This window comes from Aythya marila, assembly GCF_965140915.1.
Source record: "Aythya marila genome assembly, chromosome: 15".
NCBI classification, from domain to species: Eukaryota; Metazoa; Chordata; class Aves; order Anseriformes; family Anatidae; genus Aythya; species Aythya marila.
In genome coordinates, this window is record NC_139056.1 from 17,101,091 (window position 1) to 17,120,195 (window position 19,105).

General features: G+C 51.6%; 2 protein-coding genes across 2 annotated transcripts; both read left to right on the forward strand.

The window, feature by feature from the left end:
• The first annotated feature begins 485 nt into the window (after positions 1 to 485).
• EARS2 (glutamyl-tRNA synthetase 2, mitochondrial) lies at positions 486 to 5,733 on the forward strand. Its single transcript, XM_082772371.1, has 9 exons — positions 486 to 625; positions 721 to 876; positions 1,383 to 1,572; positions 1,840 to 2,312; positions 3,098 to 3,206; positions 3,385 to 3,538; positions 4,300 to 4,430; positions 4,811 to 4,946; positions 5,453 to 5,733. The coding sequence occupies exons 1-9, from the start codon at positions 520 to 522 to the stop codon at positions 5,534 to 5,536; spliced, it is 1,539 nt and encodes a 512-aa protein (XP_082628497.1). The 5' UTR covers positions 486 to 519; the 3' UTR covers positions 5,537 to 5,733.
• Positions 5,734 to 5,948: 215 nt separating this feature from the next.
• GGA2 (golgi associated, gamma adaptin ear containing, ARF binding protein 2) lies at positions 5,949 to 18,992 on the forward strand. Its single transcript, XM_082772369.1, has 17 exons — positions 5,949 to 5,991; positions 6,212 to 6,296; positions 6,929 to 7,004; positions 7,493 to 7,591; positions 9,317 to 9,440; positions 10,292 to 10,395; positions 11,482 to 11,562; positions 12,228 to 12,365; positions 13,199 to 13,280; positions 14,063 to 14,182; positions 14,479 to 14,640; positions 14,891 to 14,946; positions 15,226 to 15,377; positions 16,176 to 16,345; positions 17,270 to 17,439; positions 17,878 to 17,988; positions 18,579 to 18,992. The coding sequence occupies exons 1-17, from the start codon at positions 5,958 to 5,960 to the stop codon at positions 18,687 to 18,689; spliced, it is 1,875 nt and encodes a 624-aa protein (XP_082628495.1). The 5' UTR covers positions 5,949 to 5,957; the 3' UTR covers positions 18,690 to 18,992.
• Positions 18,993 to 19,105: the final 113 nt, after the last annotated feature.

The window sequence follows — 19,105 nt, forward strand, 5'->3', positions numbered from 1 at the left end:
GGCCCCGAGCCCCGCGCGGCGAGAAGGGGCGGCGGTGCCTTTAAGGGGAGCCCCGCCCCCGCTGGCTGCGGGAGCGCTGATTGGCTGCGCGCTGCGGGCGGAAGGGGCGCGGCGGGACGGAGCCGGCACCCAGGGCGGAAGCGGCGCCGTGATTGGTTGGACGCTGAGGGCGGAAGTGCCCTGAAAGGTCGTGCCGGCACTGAGGGCGGAAGAGGCGCTCTGATTGGCTGGGAGACGACGGCGGAAGAAGCGTGATTGAACGTGCCGTCCCTGAGGGCGGAAACGGTGCTGTGATTGGCTGGGCACTGAGGGCGGAAGCGGCGTGCAGTGCGAGCCAGCACTGAGGGCGGAAGCGCTCCGTGATTGGCTGGGAACCGAGGGCGGAAGCGGTGTGTGGGGCGTGCCAGCACTGAGGGCGGAAACATTCTGTGATTGGCTGGGAACTGAGGGCGGAAGCGGCGTTCAGCGCGTGCCGTGGCTGAGGGCGGAAGCGGCGCGGTGCCGGCCGGGCGCTGCGGGATGGCGCGGGCCGTGGGCGCCGTGCGGGCGCTGAGCGGTGGCGGCGGCGCGGCCGGGCCGGGGCCGGGGCCGGGGCCGCGGGTGCGGTTCGGGCCCAGCCCCACAGGTACCGGGCGGGGGGCGGCGGGGGGCGGGGGGCGCGTCCGGGGCCGCCCCGAGGCTCCCCCCGGCCGTGACCGCCCCGCGCCGTCCCCGCCGCAGGTCGGCTGCACCTGGGGGGGCTCCGCACCGCGCTCTGCAACTTCCTGTTCGCCCGGCAGCGCCGCGGGGCCTTCGTGCTGCGCATCGAGGACACCGACCGGCTGCGGGCACTGCGCGGCGCCGCCGACGGCATCGAGGACGTGCTCGAGTGGGCAGGTAGCGGGGGGGGGGGGGGGGGCACAGCACAGGGCACAGCACCCCGTGGGGCCGCGCCGGGAGCAGCAGTCGGCGCTCGCAGCCCCCCCTGACAAATTATACAATAAATGAAGGGATAAACTGCACGTACGGTGTTCACCAAAAGGCATCTGAAGGTGTCGCTTTGTGCTCTGAGTCTTCTGCTTTTTCCTTGACCCTAAGAGCGAGGGGAACCTTAGAGCAAGCAACTACAGTGCACTTAGAGCCAGATCCCACAGGTGTCCCCACAAACAGATACATTTTGGAGATCCCTGCCATTGACTGCTAATTCTGGAGCAAGTGAAACAATTGGCCACGATCCCGGCTGTATTTCTGAAGCACCCTTTGTACACCTACCCCTGACTAATCCTTGCTCTGGGTCACCCATCAGAGCCGCCCGACCATTCACTGGGTTTCGGTGTTTTTCCTGCTGTGGGCTCCCCACGCAGCGCTCCTTGCCCTGATGTCTCAGCCTTTCCACATTTCAGGCATTGCCCCTGACGAAAGCCCTCGCCGTGGCGGTGCGTTCGGGCCCTACCGGCAGTCCCAGAGACTCGACCTGTACAGGCAGGCCTGCGACGTGCTGCTGGACCGCGGCGCGGCGTACCGCTGCTTCTGCACCCCGCAGCGCCTGCAGCTGCTGAAGAAGGAGGCACTGCGGAACCAGCAAACCCCACGGTAGGCAGTCCTCTTCCCCGGCCATTGCCTCTGTGCTGTGCGCTCCCAGCCCCTTGGGACAAGGTGTGTGTGCTGGGAGCATTGGTGGGAGTGTTGTCTCTGCGCCCTCAGAAGCTGAGGGGGGTGATGTCCAGAGATGGGAAGCTGACTGGAGTGTAATGGGCAGACCACAGCTGAAATTCAGGAATTTGTTTAGATTTCATCCAATGTAAGCGTGGTGGGGGTTGGTGTGTGTTAACCTGAGACCCCCGCTCTCCTTTCTCGAAGGTACGACAACCGCTGCCGGCACCTGACGCCCAAAGAGGTGGCTGAGAAGCTGTCGCAGGGCCTCGACTGGGTGGTGCGCTTCCGGCTGGAGAGGGGCGTGGAGCCCTTCCAGGACCTGGTCTACGGCTGGAACAAGCACGAAGTGGCCGAGGTGGAAGGCGACCCGGTGATTCTTAAGGGGGACGGCTTCCCCACCTACCACCTGGCAAACGTGGTGGATGACCACTACATGGCCATCAGCCACGTTCTGCGAGGAACCGAGTGGCTTACCTCAACGTCCAAGCACCTCCTGCTCTACAAAGCTTTTGGCTGGGATCCCCCTCAGTTTGGCCACCTCCCGCTGCTCCTGAACAAGGACGGTGCTAAGCTGTCGAAAAGGCAGGGGGACGTCTTCGTGGAGCGCTTTGCTCAGGATGGCTACTTGCCAGAGGCTCTGCTGGACATTATCACCAATTGTGGCTCTGGATTTGCAGGTAAGGGCAACGGGCTTGTATTCAAGAACTTTGACAGAGTTCAAAAGGATCAGGAAATAGTAGTCAAGCAACCAGTCTGAAGGGGCTTCTGTCACCGAAATGCTGCCAGGGCTTCTGCAGAGCTCCTGGGAAGGCCTCGGTGGTGGCCTGGGATGATGTGAATATTTCTGTCCCTGGGTAGCCACTTAAGTGGAGTCTAAAGTTTAAAGACTTCCTACTGGGGACAACGTCCTTCTCAAGGTGAAGAAGCCTTCTGCAAGCTCTTGGGAAAACTTGTATTCTGTGGTTAATGATTGCAGCCAAGTAACACATCTTTCACACTTGTTTAACCTGAAAGACCGTGAGAGGTTGACTCAGTTACTCCTTTTGCTCTCGCTGCGTGACTATTGCATGAACTTATGTTTCAGGAACTTGGCTTGGGAATGAAACCTTTACTGGACAGCAGAGTCTCCTGGCCAGGTGTTATTTCTGCTGGGCCGAATGATGCAAGGGGTGTTTCACTGAAGGGTGTAACAGAGCCAGGCAGAATGTCCCAGTTTCTAGTTCCTTCACAGAGTCTGCTCGTCCAAAGAGGGCAACTTCCAGTGCGTGCCTGCCAGAAGTTCCCTCCTCGTATGTCGCTGCTTCCTGTCAGCGCCGTGGAAGGCAGCCCTCCTCCTCCTCTCTCACCTCTCGGCCGTGCTGCTGCACCACCGCTGAGCCTGGGGTTTGCAAGGAAAAGCAGTGACTTCAGTTCTCTGCTGGAGAGCGAATGCAAATCATAACCTCGTTGGGTTACGTTGCAGAGAAGCAGATGGGGAGGACTCTGGAGGAGCTGATCTCACAGTTTGAAATCAGCAGGATTACGACCCATTCCGCCTTACTGGATCTTGAGATGCTCCCGGAATTCAACAGGTACAAACACCGGCGGTAACGTTAAATCTGAATGGTCTGCTGCAGGACGTCTGCATGGGGCTTTGATGTTGCTTTTCTAGCAGGTCTAAAGTTCCAGCTGGTAAGTGTTGGGAGACTGAGATCATTGGCGTTGGACTAACCCAAAGCAGTCTAAAAGCAGTTCTCTCCCTTGTCACAGGGTGCACCTCGCTCGCCACATTGAGAATGAAGAGCTTCGGCAGAAGCTAATTTGGGAGCTGCAGTCACTGGTGGAGCGTGTCTATGGGGATCAACAAATGGATAAAGAAGTTCTAGAAAAGGAGTACGTGGAGCAAGTCCTCCTGATGAGAAAAGTATGAAAAGTGGTAGGGTTGTGTTACTGCTTCAGGTAGTCCTGGAGCGTGGGACGCCGTGGGTTTGTGGGATTCCTGCGTGGAGACTCAGCCGAGTTCTGGGCGTTGCTTTGACCTGAGCTCTGCAGCCTGCAAAGAACAGGTGGCTGCCTCTGCCAGTTCAAGGGAAAAACTGCCAAAACACGGTGGTGTAGTTAGCTGACCTGAAGGAATGGGTGGCGTAGGCAGTGGACAGGATGGAAGATACCGTGGCTCTTCCAGTGTCAGGAAAGAGGTGAAGCCAGCAGGTTCCCAGTCTGCCCCTGGGATGCTGCTGTAGCATCTGGTGAATTCCTTGCAGGCAATGAAGTGTTCTTAAAAGGGCAAGCAAAGTCCCTGTCTGCAAGCACGAGGATGGTGGTGGCAGCAGGGACTGGGCCGGCCATGTGACTTGCTACGTGTCTCATGAGAGGCAGCGCTGAGTGTGGCAAGCCACTTCCCAGGCTGAACTCTGAGTCAGCTGCATGTGGCTGAGCAGGACGCGTAGAGCAGCCCCGCAGGCTGCTTTCGTGTCGTGTTCACACCAGCTGGTTATGGCTGCAGAAGAACGAAGCAGCCAGAATGTCAGCGCTTCACGTTTCTTTTGAGAGGTACAAAGCGCAAGGCAGCGGGGTGTTTGGACCCTCTTCAATTGTTTGTGAAGTCCAGAGAGCAGCAGCTACCTCCCTCCTCACCCCCTCACCTTGGCCCTCAGCTGTGACAGCTTTGCTTTCTTCCTCCAGGGTCACATAAGCCTCCTGAAGGACCTGGTGTCGTGTGACTATGCTTACTTGTGGGTTAGGCCCTCAGTGTCCCGAGAGCAGCTCCAAACTCTTTCTGCAGAAGCAGATGACATAGGAAAACTAGTCTTAGGGTAAGTGTCTCTTTCCAGCTCTGTACGCACCGCCTGTCTGCCCCAGAGCATCGCTCTTGGCTGCTGTGCTCCTGTTGGACACGCTCATGGTTTTCATTTGTTTTGGTTTACTTCAGAATGTGCTGCTAATGACTGGTGAGGAGTTCTGAGTGTCTTTAACTGAAAGGCTGCTTACCAGCACGAACGCTTACATTAAAGCTCTTGGGATTGAGCATTAACGCTTAGGGCAGGAGAGAAAACCCTGAACTGCTAGAATTGTGAGAAGATTTTGCAAAACCAGTCTGAGGCAGCTGGCAGTTCTCTAAGTCACTAGATGCTTCTGGGTAGGAGTCCTGTGTGCTGTACATCCCCAGACTGTAAAGGCATCATCTTTCCTAAAGGCTTATGGAGAGACAAACGGCTGTTTTGACCATGGAGGAGTTGAACAAAGACCTCAGAAACCTTCAGAAGCAAACCAGAGAGACTAAGTACAGCAGCATGATGAAGCTCCTTCGCCTGGCTCTCAGTGGGCAGCAGGTAAAAAAAAAAAAAAAAAAAAAAACTGAGACTGGGACCTTCTCTTTTCCTGGCTGTGGTTTATTTTTTTCAAACAGCTACCTTCTCTCTGATACCAAGATACTGGTATTTTGGCTGCACATCCTGCAAGAATTCACATCAGTTGCAGTTACAAGTGAAAGTCCTGATGTGCAGCTCTAGAGGAAAGGCTGCTCTGAAAGTTTCAGAAAGGCAGAAATTGTTAAGGCATGAATGTGCTGGTCACAAATGTGGAGTTAGAAAAACTTCTGGACCAGCTGTCTTTTTGGTTCAGTTTGATCATTCTTAGTATTTTGGCACTCGGTATTTTAGTACTTTGGGAGGGGAAAAAAAATAAATCTTGCTTTGAGATTGCTCAGAAAACCCCTGCCCTCGGTCTAACAGCAATCTGATAGCTAATCACGCTGTCGCTTCCTGCCTGGTGATGCAGACATTTGGACTGAGAAGTGCAGGTTTCCGTTCCTACAATGACTTCTCGTGTGTTTCAGCACGGACCGAGCGTGGCGGAGATGATGGTGACCCTGGGACCCAGAGAAGTGTGTGGAAGGCTACACAAAGCGCTCTCGAGCTGACACCAGACCAGTGACTGCGGGCGTCAGCCCTGGGCTGCGGCTGGCACAGCACCGTGTCCCTGAGCCCTGTGCCTCCTGGGGACAGCGCGATCAGCTGGGGTCACACGAGGAGGGGGGCTCCGGGCGGTGTTTGCGGTCTGTACGGCTGTGGAAGCCAAGTGAAAGGCAGCCCGCCTGGCGGGGAGCTGGCTGCAGGAGCGGCTCTGTCCTTGTGCGTTCCTCGCGGGCACGGCCGGGTGGGCAGGCTGGGGGGGGAGCAGGGTCCCCCGCGCCCGGTGGCAGCACGGAGTGCCCCGGGGAGCCCGGCACCGGGGGGGGGGAACACGAGGACCGGGCGGGGCCGTGGCCGGCGTTGTGCCGGGCTCCCCCCCGGGCCGCGCCGCTTCCTGCCCGCCCTGCGGCGGGGCGGGGCGCTGCGCCCATGGACGGCACCGGGCGGCTGCAGCGCTGGCTCAGTGAGAGCGGCACCGGGACGGGAACGGGGGCACGGGGGAGGTGGGGAGGGGGCGGCGGGACGGGGGGGACGGGACGGGACGGGGGAGGGGGAGTCGGGGTCGGAGCCGGGTGCCCGGGGCTGAGCGCGGTCCCCGTGCGCCGCTCGCTGCCCCCCGCCCGTCGGTCCCCATCGTCGATCCCTAGCCCCGATCCCTCTCCTCTCCTTTCCCCCCGCTCAAGATGAAGCCACCGACCCGAGCGTCCCCGGGGAGAAGTGGGAGTGCATCCAGCGCTTCTGCGAGGAGCTGAAGGCGGACACGGCCGGGTAAGGCGGCACGGCCCCGGCCACAGCCACAGCCACAGCTCCCCTCGGGGCCGGGCGGCCGGGAGCGGCTCCGGGAGCTGCAGCCAGGAGCTGCCCGGAGGTCCCCGTGCTCCTGCAGGCACAGCTCCTGCCACCCGAGCCCGCTGCCCCCCGCCCCGGCTTCCTCCCGGAGCCGGCAGCTCTCCCGTGGCTCCCCGCCCTCCCGCTGTCCGCGGTTTGGGAGAGGCGCAGGAGCTCGTCCTGCCGTGGAGCTGTCCCAGCTTCATGGTTGCCCGCTTCCTGACAGCAGGCGCCCGCAGCCCGGCACCCGCAGCCAGCCGGGCTCTGCGCTGGGCTGCGAGTCAGAGCTCCTGGCACCACAGGAGCAGTTCTCGTGGTGCCTGTCCCACGGGCTCACTTCTGAGCCATCAGCCTCTGGTGGGGCTGTCGCACCGTACCACGAGCTGCTGATGTCTGCCCATCACACCCCGTGTGTGTGTAGGGACCCCAGGCCAGCCCTGTGCCAGGGAGAGGTGTCAGCGATGTGGCACGTCGTGCATCTGGTGACTGCTACTCTCTGCAGGGCAGAACTCGCAGTAGTTGTTTTTCTTGGGAACCAGTGCGTTGTCTGACTTGCTTCTGTTGCTCCCCAGCCCATCGCTTGCACTGAGGCTGCTGGCACACAAAATACAATCACCCCAAGAGGTGGAAGCTCTCCATGCGCTGACAGTAAGTGCTTTCACCCACGTGCAAGGCGAGGCAGTAGTTACTTGGAAATGCAGTTTGCGGGGCAGGGACGGTGCAGCTGCCTGGACGTCTTTTTCTCTTGGGTGTCTCTCCTTTACATGTGCTTTTTTACATTGCACTATGGATCTGGTACCCAGGGCAGAGCGGAGGGAGTCACTGCTGTTGCTCCTTCCCTTAGCATTCTGCTGAGGTACTTAAGAGGTCTGCAGCTCTTGTCTTGGCTGTGGTCTTGCCATGGGGTCAGTGAGTCCAAAAGTTAGTGATGGGGAGAACAGAGCAGATATGTGTGTGCTGCTTAGGAAGGTTGGGTGAAGAAAAGAAACCTCTCGTGTACAACTTCCTTAGTATCTTGTGTGTGTGCATGCAGTGCCAGAAAGTTCTTGGATATTGTATCTTAACAGCAAGTTTTTTAAAAATCCCACAAAGCTTTCGTGTTCAGTTTCTGTTTGGTACCGGTTTGTTTTCTGCAGGTGCTGGAGATGTGTGTGAATAACTGCGGTGAGAAATTTCACAATGAAATAGCAAAATTCAGGTTTCTGAATGAGCTGATTAAAGTGCTTTCCCCAAAGGTAGGTGGTTGTGGTTACGCTGCACGTAGCAAATGGGACACGTTTATTTCACCATGGATACAAAAACTTAATCTCTCATAGAAGCAGAACAGAGTTTCTGTTCTGTGCTTTAAAGCACAAGGATTAGAAGTGAATTTCCCTGTAAAAGATGTAATAATTTTAACTCTTCTTAGGGTTAGCAGGAGAAGGACATGGAATACAAAGGAAATGTAGAAAGCATCTTGCGCTCTCTGCGAAGCTGAGTGGCAGAGGACAGATACCAGGAGCCTGTCCCGTGTTTTCTTATGTTCTGTCCTCAAACTCTTGTGCTCAGCCTGCTGTCCTTGTTGCTTTCTCATGTCAAAGTTTACGTTGAGTTTGGGTCCTGTTCATGAGGCAGGTTCAGCCTAAAAAGAGGACAAGGGGGGACTGGAGTTGAGCAGCACTTGTGCCGAGCTTGCTCCACCACCGTGTGGAGGTTGTGCATTTGTGCAGCCCCCTTTGGGGTCCTGCTGGCAGTGTCCTGAAAGCTGGGCAGGGGGCTCTGAGCCCCGGCTGTGCATGCCTGGCAGTTGAGGACGGAGCTGAGAGTGAGGTTGGAAGGGATCATCTGTAGCTAACGTGCAGGCAAAGTCCCTTCCAGCTGCTCTGCTTCTCTGGCTTGGAGTGTGTTCATTGCTGCTCCCTGCTGTGGTGCACTTCTCTTCCGAGTGTCATCTCTGCCCCCTGAGAAGAGAAGCAACGATCAGAAATGGGAACTTCAGTTTTAAAAGCCAAGTGAGGAGGGTTCAGAGGGAATGCACTGTGGTGCACTGCCCGTGGCTCGCATGATGAAAATTAGAGATCTGTTTTATCAGAGACGGCATGATCGTCACACGTTGGTCTTTGCATCAGATAGCAGGCCTGAGACGTTCTTAAATACCCTTCTCAGCAGCCCAGTACTCGGTTCCCTCTGTTAGTGGGTACAGCACACATTTACCACTTGCAAGGGCTTCATTTTCCATTACATCAGCTTGACGGCAGGGATGCATCACCAGTTTCAGTGAAATGTTTAACAGAACAACAAAAACTCTTCTCTCAGTCACAGGTTTGGTAAAGGTATTTCAGTGAAACAACAGTTCAAAGAATAGATTGCTTTGGAGAGGGAGTTTGCTGTTTTGACAAAAGAATTATTACATGAGTTTAAAACACCTTGTGTTTCAGAAGTTTGTATGTGGTTTTTATCATTCTTCCTGATGGTTTTTGTAGTACTTTAAAGTGAGTGCTCATGGCAATAATAAGAGAATTCAGAGAAAATATCTAAATGCTGAAAAAAGATAACTTCCCTTTCTAGTTTTGTTCAGTTTTCATTTCTCCAGGTCTATTTGTATTGCAAACAGCTAAGGAAAGTATTTAAAGTTGAGTACAGAACTGTTTTCGCTGAAATTCAAAAAAGAAAAAAAATACTTTCGGTTTCACATTCAGTAACTGATCAGAGAAGCTTTGAAATGGTTTCATTTCGGTTGTCATATAATATTTATGCAATTACCATACACATTCCTTTCATTCACACCCACAGCCGTGCACGCTGTTCCGTGTTCTGCAGAATGCAGTTGACAGCACCGTGGATGTGTCACAGGAATCCATTTGCTCCTCGATCTTTGCATCCAAACAACTTGGGGCTAGACCCACGTGTCCTGGATGGCACAAACTCTGTGGTTTTGATTTATTTTTCTTATTTTACTTTTTTCTTTTTCTTTTTCCAAGTACTATGGAACCTGGTCTTCAGAAAAAGTCAAGTCAAGAGTCACAGAAATAATATTCAGTTGGACAGTCTGGTTTCCTCAGGAAGTTAAAATCCGGGATGCTTATCAGATGCTGAAGAAACAAGGTTTATTTCTGTTATTGCAGCTTCCTTTTTAACTTCTGAAGTCCCGTGGCTTTAGATCACACGTATCTGTCCCCTCGGCTTTTGTGACTCAGCTTTTTTGTAAAATGTGTGCAAGGGAAACGGGGACAAGGGCCACACTTACAAGGCTATTGGGGTACTCAAGGGTGCATGTGACTGTTTAAAGAGATTTACCAAAGAACAGCTTTGTTGAGTCAAAGATCAGCCTAACCTTGTGGCCTCCGTTCACACGGTGCTCACACCTATTGTGTGTGGAAGAGGCTCAGGACAAATTCAGAGCGATCTTTGCCCTGGAATACTCTGCTGGGATTATGAAGTGATGGGTTCAGAGAGCTTTGAAGTCGGGGCTTGGATCCGTTCCTTACAGTGCAGTGCTGTGTGCCGAAGGGCCGGCTGCTGCCGGTGCTGCCCAGGAAGCCACAGGCCTGTGATGCAGGGGCAGAACGGGGAGGGGGCTTCGGGGGGCTGCAGGGCCGCCCAGGGGCAGCACAGCATGGGCTCTGTGCGGCCGTAACCTGCCTGCAGAGTCGTGGCAGCCGGGTGCCTCAGCCGGTGGTGCCGGTGGCAGCAGAGCAGGGGCTGGGCGCCCGCTGATGCACCCGTGTCGTATTTCCCACCCGGGAAGTGTTGTGTGCCCTCTGGTTTGTTTAATGCAAGGGAGAGAGGGAAGTCTTTCTCTTTGAGGTGTGTGCGAAGGCAGCCCCTTGCTTCTGTCTCATTCTGCAAACTTGTGGGGACGGATGAAGGAGCCAGGCACAAAATCCAGCGTGCTATTGAGCACTGCTGTTGCAGCAGCTCAGGCATCACTGAACAAATATTGCTACCTGTTCCAGGCATTGTAAAAGAAGACCCCAAATTGCCAGAGGACAAAATTTTACCTCCTCCTTCTCCAAGACCGCAGAATTCTATTTTTGACACAGATGAAGAGAAATCCAAGGTAAGCCTGAAGGCTTTCCTCCCCACTCCCCCTCTGAGTTTCAGTGCTGAGCAGACATGCTGGGTTGTGTTTTGGCAGCTCCTGCTGTGTCTCAGAACATCAGGATACTGCTGATACTGCTGATACTTCTTGCTGTGCCAGGGCTAGAAGTAGAGAGTGAAAATTCTTTGAGACTTTGTCAGAAAACATTGCGTGGTCAAAAGTGAAACATTTTTACAGAAATAACTCAGTTGCTATTCACCTCTCCTGGGGGAAGGCTTCTGCAGGCCCTGCAGAGCCAGTTCCTATTCCCAAGCACCCTGTGAAGGAGAGCTCTCCTTTGCAGTGCCCAGGGCTTGGGTCATTTTCTCCCTTTTCCCATGCCCCTGGTAACAATAATCAGCCTTCGGGCTGTTCCAGAAAGTGTTTGTTCTAATCTGTCTGTGCTGAGCTGCTTTCTGTTGCATAAATAAACCCATGTTTGCTACAGGGGCTTGAGCTTGTATCTCCTGTATCCCGAGTGAGTGCCTGAACCACGGGGCTGTTGAGGGCTTCTGCCCCAGTCCAGTACAAGGGTTTTTGGTGGTGGAGGGCGGGCTGGCAGAGATGGAGCAAAGCTGCAGCGTGAGCCTGTGTTCAGGGCACCCTTGGAAGTCCCCATGGTTCAAGCACTTCCTCAGTCTCCTACTGCTCAGCTGTTACTTTCAGTGTGGAACTTCAGATCTGTTCCATGTTTCACTGGTAGGTGTTTGAAGTGTTACAAACTAATAATCAGCGTGAGCAAGTGCCGGGGAAGCGGAGGGCTGTCATTATTCTGCTCTTAGACATGGAGAGAAGCAGGGGGCTAAGGAGCCCTGCCACAAAGACAGATTTGTCGGAGCCAGCTCTGTTTTTTTCTCAGCCTGACCTGTAGTTATTACCAGCTTTGCTCGTGCACTTTTGACTGCTGTTCCTCTGCCAGATTACAAGACATAACCCCAGGTATTTCCAGGGTTATGGAGACAATTATGTCAGTGGGTGTCTGTGACTCTGCTCTGTTGTGAGGTGTACCTGCAGCACAGTGCCCAGGGATGTTACTGACTGCTGTCCCATGGTCTCGCTCCACAGCTGCTAGCCAGGCTTTTGAAGAGCAGCCACTCTGAAGACTTGCAGGCTGCCAACCGTCTGATCAAGAGTATGATTAAAGAGGTAGGCATTCGCAGGAACCGGCAGTTCCTCTGGTCAGAAGCTGTTTGTGGCAGGAGAGGATGAGAAGTGACTCGACAGTTGGGTTTGTGGCAGAGGGCCCTCTGTACGTGACCTCCGGAATGCCTGCTGCCGTCCTGGTGTTAGAGGCAGGACCAGCAGGTGCTAGTGGGGGCCCAGAGTTCAGCTTCAGGTGAATCGTTTCCTCTGCCCCAGAGGAGGGATGAGTTTTCAGTATTTGCTATTCTGAAGTTACAGTGTGAGATGTCTTACTTTGTTTCCCTAACGTATGCCAATTGCTATGAAGAGGGAATATTTATTCCCAGGAGCACGCGTGGCAGGATGCTCGCTCTTTAGTGGCATCCTGGCAGTAGTTCTGCATTAGTGATGGGAGGTTTCCAAAAATAAACTCATTTCCCAATGGGTGAAAAGCTACATCTGTACAGAACTGTCTCTTTCCTGCAGGCATTGTGTGTGTGTGTGCACGTGCACTGGAGCTCTTCGTGGAGTTGTTACACACACGGCTTTGTGCTGCCGTGTACCTTCAGTAACGTGTCAATAGGAAGCAGTCCTGCAACAAGAGTTATCCGGAGTGACCCTGACAAAAGCATGTGCACTGTGTTTATTAGTTAAATCATTGTCTATTTTTGTTTCATTTTTCATCAAAGGAACAAGAAAAGACAGCCAAGGTGTCCAAAAGAGTGAATACAATCAGTGAGGTTTCTGAGAACGTTAAACAAATGGATGAATTGCTGGAAAATTACAAGAGACAAGAATTAGCCAAATCTGACCATGAGACGCTCCAGGTAGATTCTATTTACTGCGTGGGAGGTTCTTTTGGCTGGCTATGCCTGGGAGGGCTCAGGACAACAGGATTCAAAGGGCAGCAGGCTGCACCCAGTTTTTGCAAGGGAAAGTGCGTTACCACAGCAGGAATAGCTTCCAGCATACCTGATGAGCGATGTCCCTCTTGTCTGAGAATGGAAATTGGAATGGAATTGGCTTTGATGTACCACTTTGAGTTTCTGTGCAGATTATCTGCTCTTCTTGTGGTATCTTATAGGGAAATGGTTCTTCCTCTAATAGTGGAGTAACACATGGGAATTCCCTTTAGTCCAGCCGTGGTTAGGTGGGTGTGTGGAGATCTGATCTGGGCAGCTTAAAGCTTTGGGTTCTTCAGCTTCCATTATGGTTCTGTGATTCCCCTTTTTTCTACCCAGAGTTCAGTAGTCTGCCTCACAAATCATTCATGTAATACTTCCTAAAACACTGTGAAGAGAGCCATAAAGGTATTTGCAGCTGATGGTCATAACACTTCCCTCTCACTCATCTTACATCCATGGATGCTTTTTTATTTTAAATTGGAAGTTTTAACACTGCCTTACCTTACACCTGTATGCATAGATGAGATGTGACTGAGGAGGAGATGCTAGTAACACTTGTTCCAGTGGCTGTACTTCCAGGTCGCTGTGAATTTTAGGAGTGCAGCAACATGCAGCACTGATGTCCTTTGTCTGGACCTGGGCAGAATGCATCTTGCTGTTCTAGAGTAGCATTGCTTACAGATGGTTGGATGGAGAGAAGTGCTGAGAGTGCCCAGGATCTCCCAAGCAATGACACAAAACCTTTCCTTTCTTAGAACCTGTTTCAACGCTGTGAGAAGCTCAGGCCGCTGCTCTTCCGCCTTGCCAGTGAGACAGTTGATGATGATGATGCTCTTGGTAAGAGCTAACACTGTCTTTGGAACTCATTGCATTTAAATTCCTCTAACATCCTTTCATAAGTGGGGTATTCCTTTCCTCAGAGGAGAAATGCTCAGGTACTTGTGAGCCAAGTTTTCTACTTGGGCTTTTAAACCGTTTCCATGAGAAGTGGCATAAGGATTCTCTTATTTCTCTTGAAGGAAGCTATTAATTTTCCCTCAAAGTTAAATGATGAATCCAGTTTCTTCCATCCAAGGAGGTTTTCAGAATGTGTTGAGTTTTACTGTTCCGAGAATTGAAAGCTTTTGAGGCTTTTCTCCAGAGAGATGGTAGTTTTCCCTGTCTATATCAGAGGGGAGAATGCTTTTTGAATTTTGTAAATAATAGAAAGGGGAGGGTTATATGAGCAGAATTCTTTGAATTCCACAGTTGTGAAATTTAGCCCTTCCCAGAGTATTGCATTTCACAGTCTTATCTATTTGTCTCGAAAACATTACTGAGATGATGCCTCGCTGAAAATGCAGACAACTTAAACAGCAAAGAGCTAATCTGTGCCTCAGACATTTTATGTGCATAAGAGATGCAGGGACTGTGAGTACTTTGGAGATCAGTGGTCTTGATAAGTTACAGATAAGACTAAAATCAACGAATGTGTGTGCAAAATGCTGTGCTTCAGAAAACAGAATGAAAAACGTGCAAAATGGGGACACTGGGTGGAGAGCAGGGCAGAAGAAAAGGATCTGAAGGCAATAGTTCATCATGTTGGGTGCAAGTCTTCCTCTGCTTCTCTTCTTTCCCAGCCGAGATACTGCAGGCCAACGACAAGCTCACACAGGCGCTGGGACGGTGCAGGCAGGTTGTAGCCAGCCTTGAAGATGATGGTGGAGGAGGTTCAGTCACCGGCCTCTCTGATGCACCAGGTAAAGAGGATCCTGCAGTGTTCCACTTCAGCTCTGCTTCCTGCTTTTTGTGTATGAATGGAGCTTGGAAGGGGAAACGCTTCTTGGAGAACAGATGTGGAGAAAATCCTCTAAGATGGGAAAACTATGATGTAGTGATCGTTGTGTTGTGTTAGTTTTTTTGTTTGTTTTTACATTTGGTTGACTGAAAATGTTCCTGGAGGTTTTCAACTGAGTCCTTTAGTACCTGCTTGTAGCCAGGCATACACTGCTCCTTTTAGGAGGCTTCCCTTTAACTCTTTCTGCTCTTTCCAAAGCATGTCGGCCAGCCCCAAGACGAATGAAGAGCTATACATTGATTGACTTCTCTGAGCTGGAGGCGACCTCCCAGTCTGCTACAGACCAATTTTCAGACGTAACCACTGCCTCCCGACACAGCAGCACCACCTCCAGTTGTCTGCTGGAGGAGGAGTTAATAGGTTTGTACGCACAGTTCAGTCCTGTTGTCCTTGTTACCAGAGTTCCTGGTATTTAACAGGTGTAGAAGAACTTTGCCTTCAGTGTTGGTCCTAACCGAGCGTAGACCCTTTTAGCTAGAGAGAGTTTTCAGGAATGTAGTTTCGTTAATGGTGTTAAACTGTAGTCAAACTGCTGTTAGACAGCAAAGGAAGAACGTATGGAAAACAATTGCTTCCTGTAATTGATCTGTGCTCTTGGCATCTTTCTTAGGACTCAGCAACTCTCCTGGTTTACAGAAACCACCACCTGACTTTGGAGTGGCAGAGGTTAGTGATCCTCAGGTACTTTAGTCAGTAAAATACAAAGGACAAAACTCAGATAGCATTTTTGATCTCCTAGCCTTCTCTGGTCCCTCTATTCTGAATGGAAACTGGAATCTTCCTGCTCTGTAATGAGTTTATAAGTTGCAGTTTGCAACAAGATTTCTCACATCTATTTCTACCTTAAGTAGTAGTATTAAAAAAAAAAAAAGAGTTATTTTCAATGGAACAGGTTTGATTTTTGCTACCAGTATATAGCGTGAACCAGAAGTACCTTTTTTTCAGACTGGTGTAAACAATGGATATAGTGAAATTGTAAGTGCCTTTGAAACGCTGGAACTGAAGGAGAGCTGGGAAGACAGGACTTCGTTGAAGAATGAATTTCAGGGCCTGGCTGATCACTTCTCTCCACCTCCCAGGACCAAGACATTATCCTTGTAAGCAAGCCCTATGCAGCTCAGTCTGACTTTGGAGATGAGGAATATTGTATTATAGCAGTGAGGTTTGGGAAAACCTTTTAACTGCATCTGGTTAATGATGGCAGGCTATCCATCCACGCATCAGCTCTTAAGCAGCAATTGTGCACCTGTTTATTGTAATTCCACGCTCTGACTTTCAAAGGGTCAGAAATGTGGTAAAACAAATCCTATGGCATAGTAACAAGGTATTCTTGAGCTAAAGGAACAAAACCTTGCAGACAGATCTCTTAATAACCTGTGACTAAGAAAATACTTTCCCCAGCTTTTTTCCAGGCTCTGAGAAGATTGTTTCCTGGCATTCATTAGAAACCTCATAGTTTATGAACCAAATTAATCTCCACAGATCTTCAGAGTAGGTGACCATTATGGTGAGCTTATCCAGTCTGTCAGAACATAGGCCGAGAAATTTTACTGGAAATTCCTCACCATTTGCATTGTCTTTGAGCTAGAACTTACTTTAATCTCACAGACTAGAGCCCCAGAGAGCCTGCACAGCCCTCCAGAGCCCTGGACAAAGTTTCATGACAGTAACAGAAACCAAAGTCTGCCTTAATGAATGCTGAAACAGCAGCTTCTTCTATACAAAATAGAGGCAATTTTCAAGCTTTTTTAGAACTCAGAGAGCGTGAGCTTGTACTTTATTTACACATAAAAGGGTTGAGGGATTGGGAACATGAAAATGGACACAGCAGAAAATGGTATATACCATGTAGCCTTCCCAGTTAATAAAAGCTTTCTACGTGCTTTTCTTTCCAGGGATTTGTCACCAATGAAATTGCCCTTTCCAGATCTTCCAAATAGCCCAGTGGCAGATCCTTCATTTTCCAGCCTAGGCTACGAGCAGAAGCCTGCTGCCTCTTTGAATCCAGCTTCCAATGATGTTTCTCTAGCAAACATTTTTGTCCCTTTAATTTCAATTACACCGAGTAAGTGCAATAATTTCTGTGCCCTGGCTCTGCTTAATAGAGCTCTCATTGTGATTTTTGCACAGGAACAAGAAAGCTGAAGTATCTTCATGTTGTGAGGGTCAGCTGGAGAAAAATAGAGTATTCTATGAAGGACTTAGTGTATCTGAGAATTTGAGAAAGTTCTAGGAGTTATTCCATGGAAATGTCCTTGTCCTCCCTGGTCAGTAGTCAGGAGTTTCCTGTCCTGGCTAATCTTAGTGTGCTTCTAAACTTTTTGGCCCTAGTATCTTTAATCAGACTTCACACAACTCTTTTCCAGAGGCTTAAGAGATATCTACACATGGGAGTTATCCCATTTCCTAAGGCAGAGCTGTTCTTTCCACCTGTACTTCTTGATTTAACGCTGTCTGAAAGCGCTTCATGGAATGAGCGTTACCCAGGGTATGTGGCACCCCAGTGTCCCATCGTAGGGCACGTCCTGTTACAGGAGGACTGCAGCGTCTGGGCTGTTCTTATTTTTGAAGAGTATGGGTACAAAGACATACTGACTAGGTTGTCTTCTGACTTCAGTCTCAAGCTCAGGATTTGTCAGGTTTGGGAAAGGCTGGATGGTAATAGGTGTGGATGTACCCCAGCGATAAGTTATATTTTTACTCCCAACTTCCCTCTTGGATTCATACCTGATCTCTCTGACTGGTAACAACTGAGCTACTAGTTGTCCTGTACCTAATTCAGGCGTTCAGATTCCTTTCTGTGTCCTAGAGGTGAAATGTAAATCGTGGCCAAATGCTGTATGCTGTTTGGCCTGTGAGTTTGCTAGAGGAAGTACAAGTTTGTACGAGTGTCTCCTGCTGCTGTTCCTTATCCTGTTTTCACCGTTCTGCCCTCAGAAGGGAGGGGCAATCTATGATTCTTTTCTTATTTTGCTTTTATCTCTGGCAGGCGATATCTGTCCCCTTACGGTGTATGACAGGAACGGTTTCAAGGCTATGCTCCACTTCTCCAGAGACCCAGCTCCCGGCCGACCAGATGTGCTGGTGATGGTTCTCTCCATGCTGAGCACATCGGCTCAGCCAATTAAGGACATAGTGTTCCAGGCTGCAGTCCCAAAGGTAAGGAGCCAATGATGAATAAAAGGGAGCGTGACTACTCAGAAATGTCCCGAGAAGGAGGTTTGGCATTTTGTGCTTAGAATTAGTCTTGTATATTGGAAATTGCACAGCTCGTTTTCTCTGAACTGTGAACCAGTTGTATGGTGGTGCCTGTGGCCCAGGTGCCTGTTTCAGTGTGGATCCTTAGCCTTGAGAGAAAGAAACGGGGCTCCAGACATGCTGCTTTAGCCTCCTGGTAAGGCACATATTCTGCCCGTATGCGCAGCAAAGAATTGTCTGTTTAAGAATATCTGCCTTTAGAGGTAGGCTGTGGATAGGCATGAGTTTCATTAAATGACAAAATCTGCCTGACATCTTGAACTAGCTCTGTGGCTTGGTAATACTCCCAGCTCTTTTTCAGCATGGCCCCAAAGGCTTTAATTTTGTTTTGTCTTTCAGACCATGAAAATAAAGTTGCAACCAGCATCCGGATCTGAGCTTCCAGCCTTCAGCCCTCTTCTTCCCCCAGCAGTGGTGTCCCAGGTCCTGCTGCTGGCCAACCCACACAAAGTACGTGGCAGTGATCGTCTTGGCAGGTCACTCTGAATGTGACTGTAATGGGTAGGGTGTTAGCGTGAAAGGCAGGAACGATGTTATTAGATGGGAGATGGGTGGAAGAGACAAGCCTGGGTTGTGCTGGGAAGACATTTTTCCCACTGCCACAGCTTTTCAGATCAATAATCTGAAGGGGTAGTTGCTGCAATGGCCTGCACAGTTCTGCCTGCTGCGATGGCACCTGGAGGACATCGTGCAGCTGTCTGCAACTAATGGAACGTGAGGCCACCCAGGGCACAAGTGAGAGGTGGCAGTTCTGTTGCTTTGATGAATAATTATGGGACAGAAGATGGGTGTAAGGGAGCCCTCTGCCTCTGAGAAGGTTGGCCTGGATCTCCAAGCATGCCCTTGCAGGGTGTGTGCAGGTCTCCTTCCCAGGAGCTCCTTACATATGTTACAAAGATCTAAGTGTTGCTCCATGCAGGGCTGAAGCATTAGTCTCTCCTTTGAGGGGGCGATTCATGCAGCAAGGCTGTGAGGGCTGAGGGAAGGAGACCAGGAGCCTGCAGCCACGACTCCCCTCTCTCTGCCCCTTTCTCCCCTAGGTTCCCACCCGCCTGCGCTACAAGCTGACCTTCACGCAGGGTGCGCAGCCCCTCAGCGAGGTGGGAGAGGTGACCGGCTTCCCAGAAGCAGAGCTGTGGGGCAAAAGCTGAACTTCGCCTGGCTCGGACATTGCCACGTTGCCTTGGGGGGGTGATGGCGAGGGTGGGAGCGGGGGGCTGTGTGCCAGGAGTGCCCCCTGGCCTGGGCAACGTTTCCTTTCCTCGGGATCTGTCATCCCTTTCCTCCTGGTGTGTGGCAGGAGGGGTGCACCCGCCTGCTGCTGCCCTGCCCTCTGCGTCCTGCCCCTTTTGTGGGGCCCTGTGTGCTCTCAGGCTTCCTCCGTGCCGCCTTCCCTGCGCTTTTTTGGGCCCCTTTTCCCGTTATGTGCTTTTATTGGTTTAAAAAATACACGTTCCAGCCACCAGCCCGCGTGGGGTCGTGAATGCAGAGCCCCCCAGCCCGGTTTCGGTGGAGGGGCGGGCACGGGGCTGGGGGGGCTCGGGGCGGCGGCTGGCGGGGGGAGCAC

Bases quoted from the DNA above. Each gene is read 5' to 3' on its own strand.
- EARS2 (XM_082772371.1), top strand. From the start codon at position 520: ATGGCGCGGGCCGTGGGCGCCGTGCGGGCGCTGAGCGGTGGCGGCGGC. The intron at 626-720 runs GTACCGGGCGGG...TCCCCGCCGCAG, and splicing joins GTTCGGGCCCAGCCCCACAG to GTCGGCTGCACCTGGGGGGG. The intron at 4,431-4,810 runs GTAAGTGTCTCT...TCTTTCCTAAAG, and splicing joins ATAGGAAAACTAGTCTTAGG to GCTTATGGAGAGACAAACGG.
- GGA2 (XM_082772369.1), top strand. From the start codon at position 5,958: ATGGACGGCACCGGGCGGCTGCAGCGCTGGCTCA. The intron at 14,641-14,890 runs GTTTGTACGCAC...CATCTTTCTTAG, and splicing joins GCTGGAGGAGGAGTTAATAG to GACTCAGCAACTCTCCTGGT. The intron at 16,346-17,269 runs GTAAGTGCAATA...TATCTCTGGCAG, and splicing joins TTTAATTTCAATTACACCGA to GCGATATCTGTCCCCTTACG.